The sequence below is a fragment of the Glycine max genome, chromosome 3, assembly GCF_000004515.6.
Source record: "Glycine max cultivar Williams 82 chromosome 3, Glycine_max_v4.0, whole genome shotgun sequence".
In the NCBI taxonomy this organism is placed as follows: Eukaryota; Viridiplantae; Streptophyta; class Magnoliopsida; order Fabales; family Fabaceae; genus Glycine; species Glycine max.
The window spans coordinates 27,402,170-27,420,463 of NC_016090.4; the positions used below are offsets into that span (position 1 = coordinate 27,402,170).

An 18,294-nucleotide genomic window follows, 5' to 3' on the forward strand; every position below is an offset into this window, starting at 1 on the left:
TTATCTCAAGGTCGTGTCCTTCCACACACCAACAAAATGGGGTAGCCAAAAGAAAAAACCACCATCTTCTTGATGTTGTTTGTACCTTAATGTTAGACTCCTTTGTGCCCTACTGTTTTTGGTGTGGAGCTCTCTCAATTGTTGTCCACCTCATTAATCGACTTCCTTCTCTAGCCTTAAACAATGATTCCCCTTTCTTAAGGCGATTCGGTAAGCCACCCAATTATTCCACTCTTTGCACCTTTGGTTGTGTTTGTTTTGTTCACCTTTAGCAACTAGAATGCACCAAACTCATAGCTCAATTTGTTAAATGTGTTTTTCTTGGTTACTCAGCCCATAAAAAAGGTTTTATATGCTATGATCCTCATTTACATAGGATTTAGGTTTCTAGAAATGTCATCTTTCAAGAAGATGCATATTTTTTTGCTACTAACCAAGACACTCACTCTTCTACATCATAATCAGTTTTGCCATTGTTTCCTAACCATTTTGTAGAAGAAAAAGCTTGTCCTCCTTTCATGGTCTACGAAAGACGTCCAAATGTTCCACCAATTCAGCCTTCAATCCCTCCAAGACCACCTCCCAATCATTTTTCGACTGTTGATCCAGCCCTTCAACTAGAACCAACACCTTTACGTCGCAGTACTTGCATTCATAAACCACAAGAAAAGTATGGTTTTCCGAACCTTTATCTTTGACAACAACTTTACCATCTATTCCTATTCCTTCTTCATATAAATAGGCAATGGAGCATAAATGTTGGCAGGATGCTATAGAAACTAAACTTCTTGCACTAGTGGAAAATCAGACATGGGACATTGTTCCATGTCCTCCATTGGTTAAACCTCTTGGCAGTAAATTTGTATTCACTATAAAGCTGCATTCAGATGGATCAATAGATCGATACAAGGCTAGATTGGTTTGTTCTTGGAAATAAGCAAGAATTTAGCCTAGATTATGAAGAGACCTTTGCACTGGTGGCCAAGATGACTACTGTGAGGACTATTATTGCCATTACTGCATCTGAATCTTGATAAATTCACCTGCTAGATGTCAAAAATTCCTTCCTTCATGGTGACCTCACTTCCTACTATTTTGCCCTCACCATTACCTAATATTGTTTGCAAGCTAAAACGTTCTTTGTATGAATTAAAACAGGCATTAAGAATGTGGTTTGAAAAGTTTAGCGCAACACTACTTGGCTTTTCCTTCATCCAAAGTAGCTATGATCCATCTCTCCTTCTACAAAGGACCTTAAAAGGAATTGTGATCCTCCTTGTTTATGTGGATGACATTATTGTCACTGGCTTAGATCAAGAGGCTATCACGACAATCAAACAATAGCTGCATACAACTTTCCACATGAAAGATCTTGGACAACTCACTTCTTTCTTAGGATTAGAAGTATGGTTCCAACAAAAAGGCATCTTTGTCACTCAACACAAATATACTTAGGGTCTAATTTAACTAGCTAGTCTCACCACTACAACTACGATTGACACTCCCATGGAGGTTAATGTCAAGTTAAGATGGGATAAAGGTGAACTCCTACAAGACCTAACTTTATATAGAAAACTGGTTGGAAGTCTCATTTATCTAATCATCAGAAGACTTGATATCTCTTTTGTTGTCCACACAGTCAATAACTTCATGCAAATTCCTAGACACTTGCATCTTACAGTAGTACAATGAATCATTAAATATTTGCTAGCCACTCCTAGCCATGGTCTTTTCTTTCCTAAAGGTGCAACAATACAACTTCAAGCACACAACAATTGTTTATTGAGTTCGATGTCTTGACACAAGGAAGTCTATTACTGGTTGGTGTATGTTTTTAGGAGATGCCCCTATCTCTTGGAAATGCAAGAAACATGAATCAGTCTCTAAATCTTCCACCAAAGCAGAATATCGGTCCATGTCTGCAACATGCTCTGAGATTGTTTGGTTATGGATCCTTCTTTCAAAACTTGGTTATTCACAAACAACACTAACTCCATTGTATGTTGATAATACAATTTCGATACAGATTGTAGCAAATCATGCATAACATGAAAGAACATAGCACATAGAGGTGGATTGCCATTAAATCAGGGAAGCCTATGACCACAGAATTATCACTCAGCCTCATGTCTCAACATTTGTTCAACTAGCTAACGTCCTCACCAAATCTTTGACACAACAATGACATAATTTCCTAGTCAGTAAATTGATGCTTATAGATTCACAAGCATCAATTTGAGGGAGGATGTCAATAGAATTGATAGGAAGATTATTTGGCATTATTTGTGCATATTTGTTGGCCCTTTAAACAAGCATATCTTGCATGATTGTATAGCTGTAATTGTGTAATTATATTCTTAATTAGTTAGTCCAGTTGTAGGTTACCATTTATAGCTTTCTAGCAAACTTCAAGGCTAGAAATCAGATTGTATCATACTATTTAAATGAGAATTCTCTAAAGGAGAACACATAGTTTTTACCCCATTCTCTCTGAGTTTGACAATTGTGGCATTTGGTTTTTTTCTTTTCCTTCCTTTTCACTCCCTCAAAACAACAAAGAGTAAGTTATGTAGCTCTATACTTCCAGAAAGAGAGGAATTGTAACATTGTTAAAAATAGTTAATGCGAAGTTTCTAGGGATTTTTGTTTCAAACTTCAAATAACTAAAACTCGGGTGGTGAAACCATAATTTTGTGTTGCCTAGTGTCCCTTGCTTGCGTGAGTCACTGCTCATCCTTTTGAGTTCAAAATTAACAATGTGTAATTGAATATTTTCACTCAAGAGATCATAATGGAACATTTTTTAATATCATAATTAGTAACTACAAGATTAACTTAATCATTGGTAATTTAGGAAACAAATCATTAAATCAAAAGCCAGAATTAGATCACACGTGAGGTAGGTGTTACTACTATGCTTGTGATTCCATTTGAGGCTTCAAATGTGGAAGAGGCTTACTTTGTTTTGTGGCTGCATTGCATGCATTTTAATTTTTTTAAAGGTGTTTAATTTTTGAGATGCAGGTATATGGCAAGGGCACTTGGTCTCTAACATAGGTGTTCCTAAGTATCGTAGAAGTGTAATTCTTTCGAGTATATTTCCTTTTGGCAAGACCATCATGATTTTGTTAATAGTAGATGTTTCAACCATTTTTTACTCGGCATGCCAAAGTCTCAATCTAGGATTTCCCTACTTTTTTCTTGGAGAGAGGAGGAAATATCCTATGTTTCATAGATATAAGGGATAAATTCATTAATATCATTCCTAAGTGTAATCTTGCTAAGAGTTCATTTCACATTGTGCCATGCCTTATGGTGGCTAGACAATGTGTGATGCAATAGAATCCAAGAAAATGTGTATTTTTTTATAACAAGTATTCTAACTACAGTTTTAACCAACCATCTTTGGATATTCAAAGGACTGAAGTTTCTAAAATCTTTATTATTCTCAAAGAGTATTGGTGTGCAGAACATGCCTTTATATTTTCAAAAAAATATTTTGATAATATTGTAAATAAAGTTGGTGTCGTCTTGTTGTTGTGGAAATTTCTATAGCTAAATTTGAAGATGATATTAAAGTATATGACCAGAGAAGGTTACTGCCTTACCGAGTATTATTATTGTAGTATTGTCCGAGTGAAATTTAGAAGATGGTAGAGTTGGAAATGAAAATATATATTTTGATTTTCCATGGGATATTTTCATACATGCACACAGGCGGATTTATCTAATTTTTAGCATATGAAGGTCAATCATTAGCATGAAGTGTTAGCTCTATTATTTACTTCCAACACAAATTTAAGTTCCAATGAAGAAGATGTAGTGGTCGCAGGGATTGATCAACGAGTGTTATTCTACTAGAGCAATAGAGACAAGAACATTGTAATAAGATACGACTTTTCTAATTCAATGTAATTCCTTTAAATCAGGAAGCCATATGCTTGTAGAGTTAATTGCATAATGGACACTAGTTTTCCATTTTCCCATGTTCTGGTCGCACTACTGCAAAAATTATATTTTACAACACATATTTTAAGATGATTATGGAAAATTATCTTAGAATATGATACAATGATAATTTTGTAAATAAATATAATCATGATGATTTTTTAAAAATCGTCTTGAAAGATTGTCATTCTAAGATGGTTTTTACGAATCGTCTTAAAATATGTTTAATATTTCCATCTACACTCTCACGCTCCATCTATTTTGTCTCCTCTCACTCTTCGACTCCCCCTCTAGGTTCCCAAGCCGTTGCATGAGGGACCAAGGCCACCTCTCCATCAGTGATCTCAGCGGGCACGTTCCTTCTCATGTTCACGCTTCTTTGCCTCATCTTTGTCATGGACCATGACACAACTAAGTTCTCTCTTAGTTATCCCAAAATGTATTCTTCTTCCCTTGGTTTTCTTATTCCTGGCACCAACAACACTTTCTTCTACTCGCGGAATTTTCTTTTAACTTCCATCGTATAGTTCAATCCCCTTTCATTCCTCACTTTTAGGCTTTCCAATTTCTCCAATGGTGCTTGATCCTAATCGCGCCGACACCAATGCCAACACCAATGCCATTACCAAGAAGAAGGTAAAAAATGAAGATCTAGTGAGTCCAAAATCCTTGCTTCAAATTTTCACTCGTTCCAGAACTTAAATTTCTAGTAAGCTTTCTCAGGCTCGAAAAATCAATTGTGTCTGTGGAAATTTGTGCAGTTCGATGAGGATTTGGCTTTGAAGCAACAACTGGAGTTGTATGTGGAGAGGTTTTAGGATCTTGACCAGGGATTGCAGAAGGTTGCACTCGAGAGCATAAGGTAAACCTAGTTTTATGCTCAAACTGAACAAATTTTGATTTGAATGGGAATTTTTGGCTATTTATTCTAGTTTTGAATGTGTTTTTGAAATTGGAATTTATGGTTATGTGTTGTAGGCAATAAATTTGAACTTCCACGAGCTCTATGACTTCGATCAGTTCCTAAGCCATTGAAGTTCCTTTGCCTGCATTATGGCACTCTTAAGACCTATTATGAAACTATGGTGGAGTCTGATTTGAAGGTATAGTTTTTCATGTGTTGTGTGGATATGGTGCTTCCATTGTCGTAGAACTTAATCTTAATTTGATAATATTCTCCAAGAACTTTTTTTCCAGTATAATTATCTTGTCTTTTGAATGTTAATATTTATATATTCTTGTATCCTTTTTCTAAACATTCTCTCAGAAGTCTGTCCTTTCATTGTGATGCTGCTTTTATTAGTGGCATTTGACTTTATTTTACTTTGTATTTTAGAATGTCTCGGACATCATTCCCTTGCAATGGAAGAGATCATTTAGTTAATAATGGTTATCTAGTTGTTTTTCAAGGCTCTTGAACTTCTTCTTGGGACAAAACAATATTCAACAACCATTGACATGTGGTCTCTGGGTTGTATAATGGTTGAGCTATTGTCCAAGGAACCACTGCTTAATGGGAAGACCGAATTTGAACAACTTGACAAGGTATGCATTAACGCCATTTTAGACTTGTAGTGGATAAGTTCTTGCTCTCACTTTGGTCTTTCTACATTTTGTGCCTCTTTAAGCGGCGTAGGCCTATTAACATTTATTAATTTACTTTCAGATTTTCAGAATTCTTGGCACACCAAATGAAACAATTTGGCCTGGGTTCTCAAAATTACCTCGAGTCAAGGTCAATTTTGTAAAAAATAAGTAAGTATTTATAATTTCCTTTATTTAAGAATTTTACTATTTAGTTCCCCTATTCTTATTTTTTGTCACTGTTTTCCTAGGCTTTCAACTCTGGGTGGTTCTAGTCTGGCTATTTGGCCTTTCTTGGTTACTTCTACTCAACTTTTATTAGTTTATATTAATCACCAGAATGTTCCTTTCAGGTATAATCTCCTGCACAAAAAATTTCCTGTAACATCATTCACTGGATCACCAATTCTTTTTTATTCTGGATTTGATTTGTTGAACAAGCTTCTAACTTATGACCCTGAAAAGGTAAATAATTCACACCGCTTGACTTAATTTAGTAAATAGTAATTGGTTTCAGTGTTTATTAAGAATATGAGTTATTATCATTAATATACACGGCCGATCACAGGAGAAGAAGCTCTAAACCATGAGTGGTTTCGTGAAGTTCCCCTTCCGAAGTCTAACGAATTTATGCCTACATTCCCTGCTCAACATGCTCAAGACAGGTGACCAAATAAGATTTTGCCTATGGTAAATTGTTTTTTAATTTTACTTGTTCATTTGACTCATATATATGCTTTATAATTATGTAAATAGGCAAATGAGGAGAATATTAAAGAGTCCAGATCCATTAGTAGAGCAACACTGGAAGGAGATGTAGCAGGGTGAATCAGGGATTGGTGGTATTTTTTGTTCACAATAATCATTCTAACATGCTTTGCTGAATGGTTGCACACTTGAGGTGTGAGTAAGCACCAAATCGACATTGCTAATTTTGATTGTTAGACAATCACTTGTGTGATTTTTTTATCAGGCATTTCTTGTTGGTTTATGTCGAGAAATGTGTTCTTTACTTCCTTGGAACCATATCTATTTCAGGTTAACCTCTTTATGCTTTATCATTATATTGAAATGCACATGGGGCACAACTTGCACATAAAGTGTGGCATATTTGCCTTCTGAAAATAGTAATAGTCAATATCTGCTGAAAGTTGTATATGTAACATTTTCATTTTGACCGTGTAATCAATTTACACTGGTTTTGAGTATTAAAGCAACATGGATTTTCTCATAGCTATAAGTTCTTTTGCTTTTTTAATGTTCATATCATGTTTGCAAGTGACAGTTGTCACATGAAGTGGAAGAGTGCATTCTGTCCATTTAGTTGAAGAAAATGACAGTAATTTTTTAATTCCAAGGTAGTGCATTTCTTTGACAGTAACTTTTTAATTCCAAGGTAATGCATTTCTTGGATTTGGTACCATAATCTTTGAGGCCTTATTCAATGACAAACTTGTCGTAATTTTCACCCCAGCCTATCTGAATTGGCTATCAAGGTTAATGTCTGATAAGACTATGCAGGATATGTCACAAACTTTGTGCAAGCATGTCAGTCAAGAGAATGAATGCATTTGCTGCTAACAATTATAACAACCTTGTCTTTTAATTGTCATTTTGTTGAAAGTCTTGTTATGCGCCCTTTTCTAAAGATTAAGGATGAAAACCAATTAGACACCAAGATCATAATGGCAAAATGCAGTAAATCCTCAAAATCTTCATATAGTCAATTACCAGTGAATTATGAACTTAACTGTTAATCATGAATGGAACTATTGGACCTTAAATAATGATATTGTTATCTGAATTTTGAGAACTCCTTTGCAATCTCTCTGTTTACAAATCAAAAGTCTAAGACTTGGAAGTATATCTGAGTTCTTGTGTAGGGGATTTTTTATACTGCTTAAAAGGGACTTTTCAGCAGATATATTGCATTTGTAATAGTTACAAATTGAAAGCAGGATGATTTGACAGATATTGAGAAAGAAGACATTGACCATGCAATTGCACTTTCTCTGTGAGAGGAGGATCATAAAGGGAAAAAGTTGTTGGTAAGATTTATGCTTTTGCGCCTTGGTAGTTAAAGTATCATTTCTTGGTTAGTTTGGCTCAAATTGTATGTTATGATTCTGCATACTGCATACTGCATATGAGGTACCTAAACTCGAAGATTTGAATCTAACCAAAATGCTCGTTGATTTATTACAAGCTCTTACTTACCTCTTGTATTATTTCCTGTCTTTCTATGCCTATTTCAGTGTCTTCTTCATTCTTGTTTAAGTAGGATAATGCTCTTACAATACATTTAATTTTTAAATCTCCAACTTAGTATGCCATTAGTTTTAAAATATTCATATTTTTTTTATAACATTAAACAAATTAATTCTTATATATTCATATAAGAATCTATAAATAGATACTAGCCCCTAATTAAGTTTGTTGAAGGCTCTTTTTTTTCTTTGATAATTTAAGTTATAATTTTTTTTAGAGTTTCCCTGAGGATTTCTTTCTTTCTCCTGATAGGTAATAGATCAGTCTCTCAAAATAAAGTTAAGCGTTAAAGTAGAAACCTCTTCCAATTTTCTTTTTCACACATATATAAATCAGATATTGAATGTAAAACCACACGCTTAACGCTTAAGTAAGCCAAACCTTTACACACAGTTCAATACATCTTAGTACTCATTATTACAATTTTCAAGAAAATAGTTTTGCTAACTTAGGAAAATGATTAAGGAATAAGAAAATATTATTTTTATTAAAAAATGGTAGAATGTGTATTAGTAGCATTAAATGTTATAATTTTTCATAAAAATAGTTTAAATCTTTTAACCATTACCATATTAGAGCAATGAAAAGTTGAAGTACTGTTTGTTTGTTTATATTAAACTAAATTCTTCACATTCATTTTTTTGAGTATTTTAATTGGCACGTGTTATTAATGTAAAATTTTTCACACATCGATCAAAGGGCATGGATTATTATATGATGAGTTTCTCTTTAAATGATTCTAGCTATAATATTTTTCTCTCTTTGTCATTTTTTTGTGCTGAATTATTATTCAATTGTGGGACATGAATATATATATATATATATAGGAAATGTGGACAACCAATTGGAAGGATAAGCCAAATTTCTTGACCTACAAAGATGGAAATTTATAAGTATTTATAGAAGAAAAAATAAAATAAAGTTCTTTCAAAAATTAAAATTATTTGGTTTTATTTAAGAAGATTATTTGGTTTTGTTTTTTTTTTTGTTTTTTTTCTCCTATTATAAGAAGTTTATTCAAACTTAGCGTAGTTAGTCTCAAAATAATAGCTTACAAGAGCTTTAGAATAAAATGTATAATTAATTTGTGCATAGTTTTAAATTATAGAATCTGGCTCAAGTCCCACAGCAGGAGGCAAAGGTGGGTTGACAAGTCATACAAGAAATCCCATCTTGGAATTGAATGGAAGAAACCTTTTGCTGGTTCATCCTATGCCAAGGGAATTGGCCTTGAAAAGATGTAAGATTATTAGGTTAACTTGATTTGTATATCTTTCACTGGAATATTTATTTGATTTGGTTAGAGTATACAGTTTTAAGAAATTAAGGTGTTTTTCTATTTGCAGAGGTATTGAGGCTAAGCAGCCCAACTCTGCCATTCCAAATTGTGTCAGGGTTCAACTTATCAAGAATTGGAAGAAGATTGCCGCTTTTGTCCCTAATGATGGTTGCTTGAACTACATTGAAGAGCATGCGAGTGCTTGTCCATGTTTGCTAGTTTTATTATCTTTTTTATACTCCTGGAAACAACTTGAGTTTCTTTGATAAATTGTTATTTGTATCCGTTGTGTAACATGGGGTGTGGCCATGGTTGTTTAGGATGAAGTCTTGATTGCTGGATTTGGACAAAAAGGTCATGCTATTTTCAATAGTTTCTCTCAAGTATTATGAATTTTATTTTGAGGTGAACAGGTTTTATGAACAAATTTGTATATTTTCTAGTTATTTTGTTGAACTTCATTTAACATTTTTAGTAACAGAAAGAAGGGGTTTATATAATTGATATAGACTTGTAGTGGATTTTATTTGGCAATTTTAGGCAATATGAGTTATGGGAGAGATATGCAGAACTATACCCTGACAAAGACTTGATCTACACAACTGGTGTTAGTGACTACACCAAAGATTGGTTCTTTGCTCAAGTTACCAGGTAGAGATAGTTTCATAATGGGTTTTGCTTTACAAAATTATCATTAATATGTGGCCAATCATTACTTAATTTCTACATTTTTGCTACCCATTTTCAAAAAGAAAGATGATAACACATATCAAGGATCCACATGGCAAATCAAGTTTAAGCTTGATAGTGTTAACAAAAGCAGCACCTATAAACTGAGAGTGGCTTTGGCATCAGCAATATTATCTACACTTCAGGTACATTACTTAATTTCAATAATTTAATCAAGTTTTATTATCTAAAATGGGAAGCGGGTCTGTTTGATACTCATTTGGGTTCTTTTTATATATATATATGATGTCCTCCACTTTTAACTTGCCCAGAACAGAACCTATGAGCTTATAAAAACTGACAGAATAAGCTTCTTCTCTTTTACATACACAACCATTATAAATGGGTCCATACGGCCCTACTATAGCCAGTACTAATAGACACCTCTCACTTTTCCTTACCAACACATGCATCCAGACACCAGGAGTGAGACACAAACAAAAAGATAATGACCACTAGTTAAAATTTTAGTTTTGTTATGTAGTTTGATTCCTTTATACTATTTATGCTATGTGTTTAACAAATTTACGCCCCCTAATTTTGACAATTTGTGCCGAAATCATTATTAACAACCCTAGAGCTTGTTAATCTTTTCATGAAAGTTTTAGTGTTTATTCAAGGTATAAGCATAATTGATTAAATATGGAATAGTATGTGTCTAGTTAAAGGGATGAATAAATAAGTAATTAAATGATTAAATAATAAATTGTTAAAAGGATCAATTTCTAAACATAACTAATGTTTGATGGGAGTAACATTTTAAATGACTTAACTGTCATTTACATCAAACAAGGTTTCCGTCTTGATATAAGACTATAAGAGTATCATGAATTGTTCTTGATTATTTTTGTGGTTCTGTTGTTGCATTCATCATTTCGCTTCCCATCTTACCATTTTAGACTGAGGTGCTACATAAGCTATCCCTGATGCATCAACTTGTTATTTCTACTGGTGGAGGATTTGTTAAAATTATAATCATGAGATAAAGTTGTAAGTTTTTTTTATGAAACTAGCATAAAAGTAGACATTGTCGTTCCTGTTTGTGCTTTTTAATTTTTTGAAATTAACTTTTTTTGTATATGTAGTTAGTGTGATATTTTAATATCAATGTATAATGACATGTTGAAATAAAATAATAAGTGGTTTACATTACAATAATAATTAAAAGATAAAAAATATTAAAAATAGTGCAGAAAATAATTTATTATATTTTTACAAAAATTAATTCTAAGACGGATTTTAGGACAAAACCATCTTAGAATATTTAATTTTTAAAAATAATATTTAAACAAACACATTATAAGACGGTTCCCTGAAAAATCATCTTAGAATGTCTACTTTCTAAGACGGTTTTTGTGAAAACCATATTAGAATTTTCAAATTTTTTAACTTTTTTTTGTTTTAAGAAAAGACATTCTAAGACGGTTCTCTGAAAAACCATATTAGAAATTTTACCCTTGTAAGACGGTTTTTGATCCAATCATGCTCCCCAAGGACATTGGATAGAAGATTCCAAGAAGACTGAGCCAAAGATGCAAGAGAAGGCCCTAGGGTTTTCATGAGCCTTAGGATAGATTTTGGGTCCATGGGCTCAGTATGAGCCCACTTATCTTTTTATATATTAGATTAAGGTTTCATTATTTTTGGGTCTTGTATTTAGGACTCCATAGTGTAGGGAGGGTACCTTAGTAATGTAGGATTTTTCAACCCTTGTATTTAATGACACTTAGACTAGTTTTTGTATTAGGGGTAGTTTTGTAATTTCACATGTATTAAGTGCACTATTTGATGTGTGTGTTGGGAGAGAAATTTAATTGAATTGGAAGAAGCCCAATCCAATTAAATTTTGGACGTTTCTAAGAGGGAGGTGAGCATTTGCTTGCTACACCCCATTGTCATATCATATAGTCACACTTTGTGCATGTCCGTCATGCTTTATATGCCTCATGACACCTAAGCACACAGTTAGTGGAGAATCTTGGACTTGATCTTGGATTAGTAGGCTAAACCATAGCTAAAATTTACTAATCATAATTAGTGAATTTTTGGCTCCAAATTTGGCTCCACGAATTCAAATTCAAATTCAAGTGAAATTTGAATAGAAATTTAAATTTTCCTCCAATTTTGTGTGACACTTAGGCTATAAATAGAGACCTTGTGTGTGCATTTTTTCAACTTTAATCATTTGTGAATTGCACTTCAAAGTTCATACCTCATTTGAGACATAAAATTTCATGTTCCTTCTCTCCTTCTCCCTCCACTCATCTTCTCCTACCTTCAAGCTCTTAGTCATGGCTTCCTATGGTGGTGAGCTTGTTCTTGACTCATCTTCTCCTTGAAGTGGCATCTCCAATCATCTTTCTTCCTTCTCCCTTCCATTATCATTGATCTTCAAGAAGCAAAGGACCCCATTGATGAAAAAGATCCAAGGCCTACAAGCTCCATATGGAGCTACATCATGTGGTATCAAGAGCAACTTCCTTTATCTTTTTGTTCAATCAATTCACTTTAATTCCTTGTTCTTCATCTTCTTCTCCATGTATCTCCTGTAACACCTTGAAATATTGCTAATTATAAATCGATGTTTAATTGTATTTATCGTGTTATTTGACTATATGGTTGACTTGAATGAGTTGAGGTATGGCTTGAATTAGTCATGCGTGATTTGCTTCATGTGGATTTTGAGTTATGTGGAGTTTATTGAGCTAAGTTGAAATTATGAGATTTCAAATTTTACTTAAACCTATTTCAGTAAAAATCGCGATCCTGCATTCGTTAACCATTGGATCGTCTTCAAGTTCTGGTTGGATGTTCCTAAGACAATTGTTCATAGTTTGACTGTTGGGATTTTGAAAATAACAACTTTTGATCTCTTGCTTAGCGTGAGAAGCATGCTAAGTGTAATTCCAACCCAAGAGGGAATTGCACTGAGCGAGAATTAGCGCACTAAACGCAATTCCAACCGAGAGGGAATTTCGCTGAGCGAGAATTGTCGCGCTTAGCGCAAAGGAAGTTACTCTCAGCATGAATTATCGTGCTAAGCATGAAAAGTGAACTCCCGCTTAGTGAGACAAGCTCGCTAAGCGAGATATACAGATTATAAATATGTTCTTCAATGTAAAAAACATGATTTTTTCACTCTCCTCCTCTCCAAATGCCCACCCAAACCCTGACACCTTTTCCACCACCCACGACCACGGTGGCCACCATGAGCCGTCGTTGCTTGCCGCCGAACCCTCACACCAAGAGGAATATTTTAATCAGAGCGGAATCCTCATAATCTACCTCAAGGATTCGGTGGAGAAAAATCCATCAATCCTTTATTTCATAGCTTTTTTGAGGTAATCTTGACTTTTAAGACTTTCTCTTAGTTAGTTTGAGTTTATCTTAGTGTCTCTTGTGTTTTGGGTACTGTAATGAGGTGTTTTTACACTTCCTTTGAAGAACCCTTGAAAATGAGACGTTGTAAAAGTTATCTTTTTATGAATTGGATGTTATTTTCGTGACCTTCACTGAACTCCGATCACATTGGCGTGATCAAAATTTCAAAATGATGTCTCCTTTTATTAACATCCGAAGCACCCCCTTAGCCCTTTATATTTTGACAAGGGTAATTAATCCCGAATGTTGTCATTAACCTTATTTCTGAAATCAATACCAAATTTTTTTAATTTGGTATATAGAACCTTGCATTTGGACTGAAGAATGTGAACGAGAGAGGTCTCTGAGCGACGCAAAGAGGAATTGACGTAGAGCTCACACTAGGTGAGGGGAGTTTACTATAATTTATGGCTTTTGATACCATAGTTTGGGTCAGAGAACCTAACTATAAGGATGTATGCTTGTCCCTGTTGCATACTGGTTTTCAAGAAAAACAATGTTTTGACTAATGGAATGTGACACATATATTATTAATAAATGACATTATTGTTTTTTTTAAACTTGTGTTGTCTGAAGGCCTGGGGAGTGTGAATCTCTGGCATTAACTATATATGTATGTATATGCGGAATGTGACTTATTGATGATATTGCTACTGATGACATTAATTCATATGAGGTGACGATGATGTTTATGATAATATTGATATGAGATGATGTTGTTATTGATGATTATGTTAATGAGTTGATGTTGTTATTGATGATTATGTTAATATGAGATGATGTTGTTGTTGTTGATAATGTCATTGAGATAAGACGATGTTGATGTTGAGAATGATATTGAGATGAGATGATGTTGATGTTGATAATGACATTGAGATGAAATGTTGATGATGTTGAAAATGCATTGTGATGATGTATGTTGTGTATGTACATGGGGGGTGCAATGACCTTGTTGGATATCCCTGGTGTGGGAAATAAAGTGGTAGCAGTATCCACTATGGAAGCAAAATACATATCAGAATCAAGCCGCTACACTCAACTGATATGGATAAAGAACCAACCAGAAGACTATATTATATATGAATAAAACATCCTTATCTATTGTGATAATAAAGTTGCAATAAGTATCCTTAAAGCCCTACTCTACATTCATGAGTCAAGCATATAGAAATTAAGTACCACTTTCCAAAGGACCATATTCTGAAGGGAACAATGAAACTATAGTTTGTACCCACTAATAGTCAACTTCCTGACATTTTAACAAAACCCCTTACTGAAGAAAGGTTAATTTTGTTAAGAGATCAACTCAAAATGGCCTTACTAAAGGAATGATTAGTGTCTAAATGTGTGACAAGTCATATTTTGCATCCAAAGGACATATCATGCAATGGCCATACATACATGCATGACTGGACGACTACAAGTGAACAAGGGATATTTTGAAAACCCTATATCTTATTAAAATATGACATTTTGATGGTTGAGCGACCCTTCATTAACAGGCCACATTAAATACTTTTCAAAAGCCTAGGGAAAATCACCCATATTCCCTTTATAAACTCTAAGAAATCAAGGAAATGATTCATCTTCACAATATTTACTCTCTCAAGAAAACCTTTCTAAAACACTAGTCTCTCCTCTCTCCAAAACCATGTCAAACTCCAGGGAAAACATTGCTTCTGCAACCACCATTATCACCACTGACACAACCTCCATTCACCCTGATGGAGAACCTACTATTCACGTCGAGCACTACTTCAACATCAATATGCTGGAAGGCCTCGACCTTAACATACAATGAACTCTGCTTCTCTGCAGAATTCACGGTTATTTCAACAACCCTCAGATGATATACCTAAAGCTTATCATAGTGTTCTCGAGGAATGCTTAGATGAAGGACTAGAAGACCATTATGTCCAAGGTTCTTGGAAAAGAGGTCATGTTGTCCATGGACACTATTGCACAAGTCACAGGGTGCATTAGAAAAGGAAGCACAACTAGGAAGGTTGGGAGAAAACATGAGATCCACATCCTAAAGGCATTTATGGGAAAAACTTCAAGGAAGCAGATGGGAAGAAGAAGGTACGATATAACCTTTTGTGTGAAGTTGCCAAAATATGGTCCAACATCACTCAAAAGAGTTTAATGCACAAAATGGGTTCAAAAGAGTATGTGTCTAACCTACACAAATTTGTGCTATTCCATTTGATGGACGAGATTTCTTTACTAAGGGACATGAAGACCTCGAGAGGAGTGGATGACATCCTCTATGTTGCCCTCATCAATCAATTCCTATAGGAATACATGGCATTTTCGTGTCTTTGAGAGACTAAACGAGGACTCCAAGAACTCCATCATCAGCAAGGGAACATTCATTGCCAGATAGCTATACTTTAGTGCTATCAACCTGAAGCCAATGAAGGTTGACATTAAAAGAAATAGGCTCATTACCCTATTGATCAGGATAACATCCAACAAAGGAGGCAGAAGAAACTGGCCAGAACCATGGCTGATGAAGACAAAGCTCTAGAGACCTTTGGACTTGCTAAAAAGGTTCAAAGCATTCTCAGAGAATAGCAGGGCAATGTTCAGACCAAAAAAAAAACCCAACACCAAGAAAAGGAAGAAGAAATTGTTTCCATGGAGCAACATACCAAGAAAAGACATGAGGAGTCTAGACCCTTTTGTCTAGTCCAGTACCAATGGACCCATCCAAAAACCACTTTAGCAAGAAGGAGGTAGGACAACTCACTGAGCAAGCTACAAAAGCTCAAAAGCTGAGGGATATAAGCGAAATAGAGGATGAAGGTCCTCTGATCTTTCCAAGGGAGCGAAAAGAAGAACCTGTTGTACAAAAGAAGCCTAACCAACCTATGATCCCTTCTTTTTTTCCAAAGAAAAGAAAGACAAGAGTTGGACGCAAGTCCTTCACACCTAAGGAACCCATTAAGATCCCATCCTCTAACGGCTCTAGTTTGTCTAATAACGAGGCAACACCAACTCCCACTCCACAACCATCCAGTCCACCACCACTACAGTCCAGGGAACCTATCTCTCCAATCACCACATCCAGTTTCTCAGTAATTGGATTAACATGGAGAAGAAACTGGACACCTTGGGTTCAACAAACAAGGGAAGAGAATGCTTGTAGGAAGCTCGCTATTGCATTCCTCACTAGGAATCAACAAAACTGCTACTCTGAAGAAGACATCATCCACCAGCCACATATGGAACCAATTCATAGACAATAAGAGGTAGTCACCACACCTTAATGGATGAGGTATGAGTATATTCATACCACTAGATGCCACAGTATCTCTGGATGTCCCCTTCTAAAAGAGACTAATGTATCCCAACCTGGTCAAGATAAGTCCTCAGTGGTTCCCAAATGGTACCACCAGAATCACTCGACCATCACCTGAATAGGTTGTGGATAAGTAGAAGCAAGCAACCAGCCATCATTTTACGAAGGCATCCCAACCAACTCCACCTGCGAGAATCTCCAACATGGATCCATCAAAGGAGAACCCAACTCCTCAACCACTATGGTCCAAGGAGTTACAGATCTGGACTTCTCACACCAGATTCACTCCCTACCATCCTTCCAGTTTAAGACCCTCCAAGCAAGAACTAGACGTGATAGGAGGCATCTTAAAGCAAATGTATGTATCGAACCAAGCAACAACATATCCCCCTAGACTCCATATCAACAGATATGTAGAAGCAAAGCTTCATGGTGAATCAAAGGTGATTCAAAGGAGTTTTGATGATAACAATGATGATAACAAAAGATGATGACAAAGGTGATGACAAAAAGCTCAAAGATCAATCAAAGAACAACTCAAGTGAATCAAGAGCAATTCAAGAATTCAAGACAAGAATCGAGATCAAGATTCAAGACTCAAGATTTAAGAACCAAGAGAAGGCTTAATCAAGATAAGTATAAAAAGTTTTTCTCAAAAATTGAGTAGCACATGATTTTTCTCAAAACATGTTTACCAAAGAGTTTTTACTCTCTGGTAATCGATTACCAGATTGTTATAATCGATTACCAGTAGCAAAATTGTTTTGAAAAAGTTTTCAAATTGAATTTACAACGTTCCAATTATTTTCAAAAAGCTGTAATCGATTACAATGTTTTGGTAATCGATTACCAGTGCCTTTGAAAATTGAAATTCAAATTCAAATGTGAAGAGTCACATCCTTTCACTTAAAAGCCTTGTGTAATCGATTACACTGATTTGGTAATCGATTACCAGTGACTGTTTCTGAATAAATCAAAAGATGTAACTCTTCAAAAGGTTTTTGACTTTTTCAAATTGGTTTTAAGTTTTTCTAAAAGTTATAACTCTTCTAAATGGTTCTCTTGGCCAGACATGAAGAGTCTATAAATGCAAGACTTTGATTTGCTTTTCAATATACTTTTACACTTATTCAATCAATCCTTTACGAGCCTTGAATCTCTTTGAACTTCTTCTTCTTCTTTGTACCAAAAGCTTTCTGAAGTTTTCTGGTTTTCCAAACCTTGAAAACTTGTGTTATTCATCTTTTCATTCTCTTTTCCCTTTGCCAAAAAGAATTCGCCAAGGACTAACTGTCTGAATTCTTTTTGTGTCTCTCTTCTCCCTTTTCCAAAAGAACAAATGACTAACCGCCTGAATTCTTTTGTGTCTCCCTTCTCCCTTGTCAAAGAATTGAAAACGACACAATCTGAGAATTCTTTTTATTCTTTCCTTTCCCTAATACCAAAGTGTTCAAAGGACTAAACGCCTGAGAATTCTTTTGTATCCCCATTCATAAAGTATCAAAGGTTTAACAGCCTGAGATATTTGTCAACACATTGGAGGGTACATCCTTTGTGGTACAAGTAGATGGTACATCAACTTGGGTTTGACTGAGAACAAGAGAGGGTACATCTCTTGTGGATCAGTTCTAGTGGAGGGTACATCCACTAGGGTTTCAAAGAGAACAAGGGAGAGTACATCCCTTGTGGATCTTTGCTTGTAAAAGGATTTTTACAAGGTTGAAAGAAATCTCAAGGACCGCAGGTCGCTTGGGGACTGGATGTAGGCACGGGTTGTTGCCGAACCAGTATAAAAACTCTT

At 34.9% G+C, this 18,294-nt stretch overlaps 1 protein-coding gene across 1 annotated transcript in view; it reads left to right on the forward strand.

Annotated features, from left to right (window-relative positions):
- The first annotated feature begins 5,030 nt into the window (after positions 1-5,030).
- Positions 5,031-18,294, forward strand: part of LOC106798212 (40S ribosomal protein S23) — a 28,732-nt gene continuing 15,468 nt past the window's right edge. Inside the window, exons 1-8 of the mRNA XM_026128012.2 lie at positions 5,031-5,051; positions 5,359-5,493; positions 7,491-7,546; positions 8,909-9,040; positions 9,147-9,273; positions 9,400-9,484; positions 9,620-9,730; positions 9,832-9,954. Of these exons, the coding sequence (XP_025983797.1) occupies positions 5,031-5,051; positions 5,359-5,493; positions 7,491-7,546; positions 8,909-9,040; positions 9,147-9,273; positions 9,400-9,471 (543 nt within the window). The 3' untranslated portion in view covers positions 9,472-9,484; positions 9,620-9,730; positions 9,832-9,954. The remainder of the gene's footprint in view (positions 5,052-5,358; positions 5,494-7,490; positions 7,547-8,908; positions 9,041-9,146; positions 9,274-9,399; positions 9,485-9,619; positions 9,731-9,831; positions 9,955-18,294) is intronic.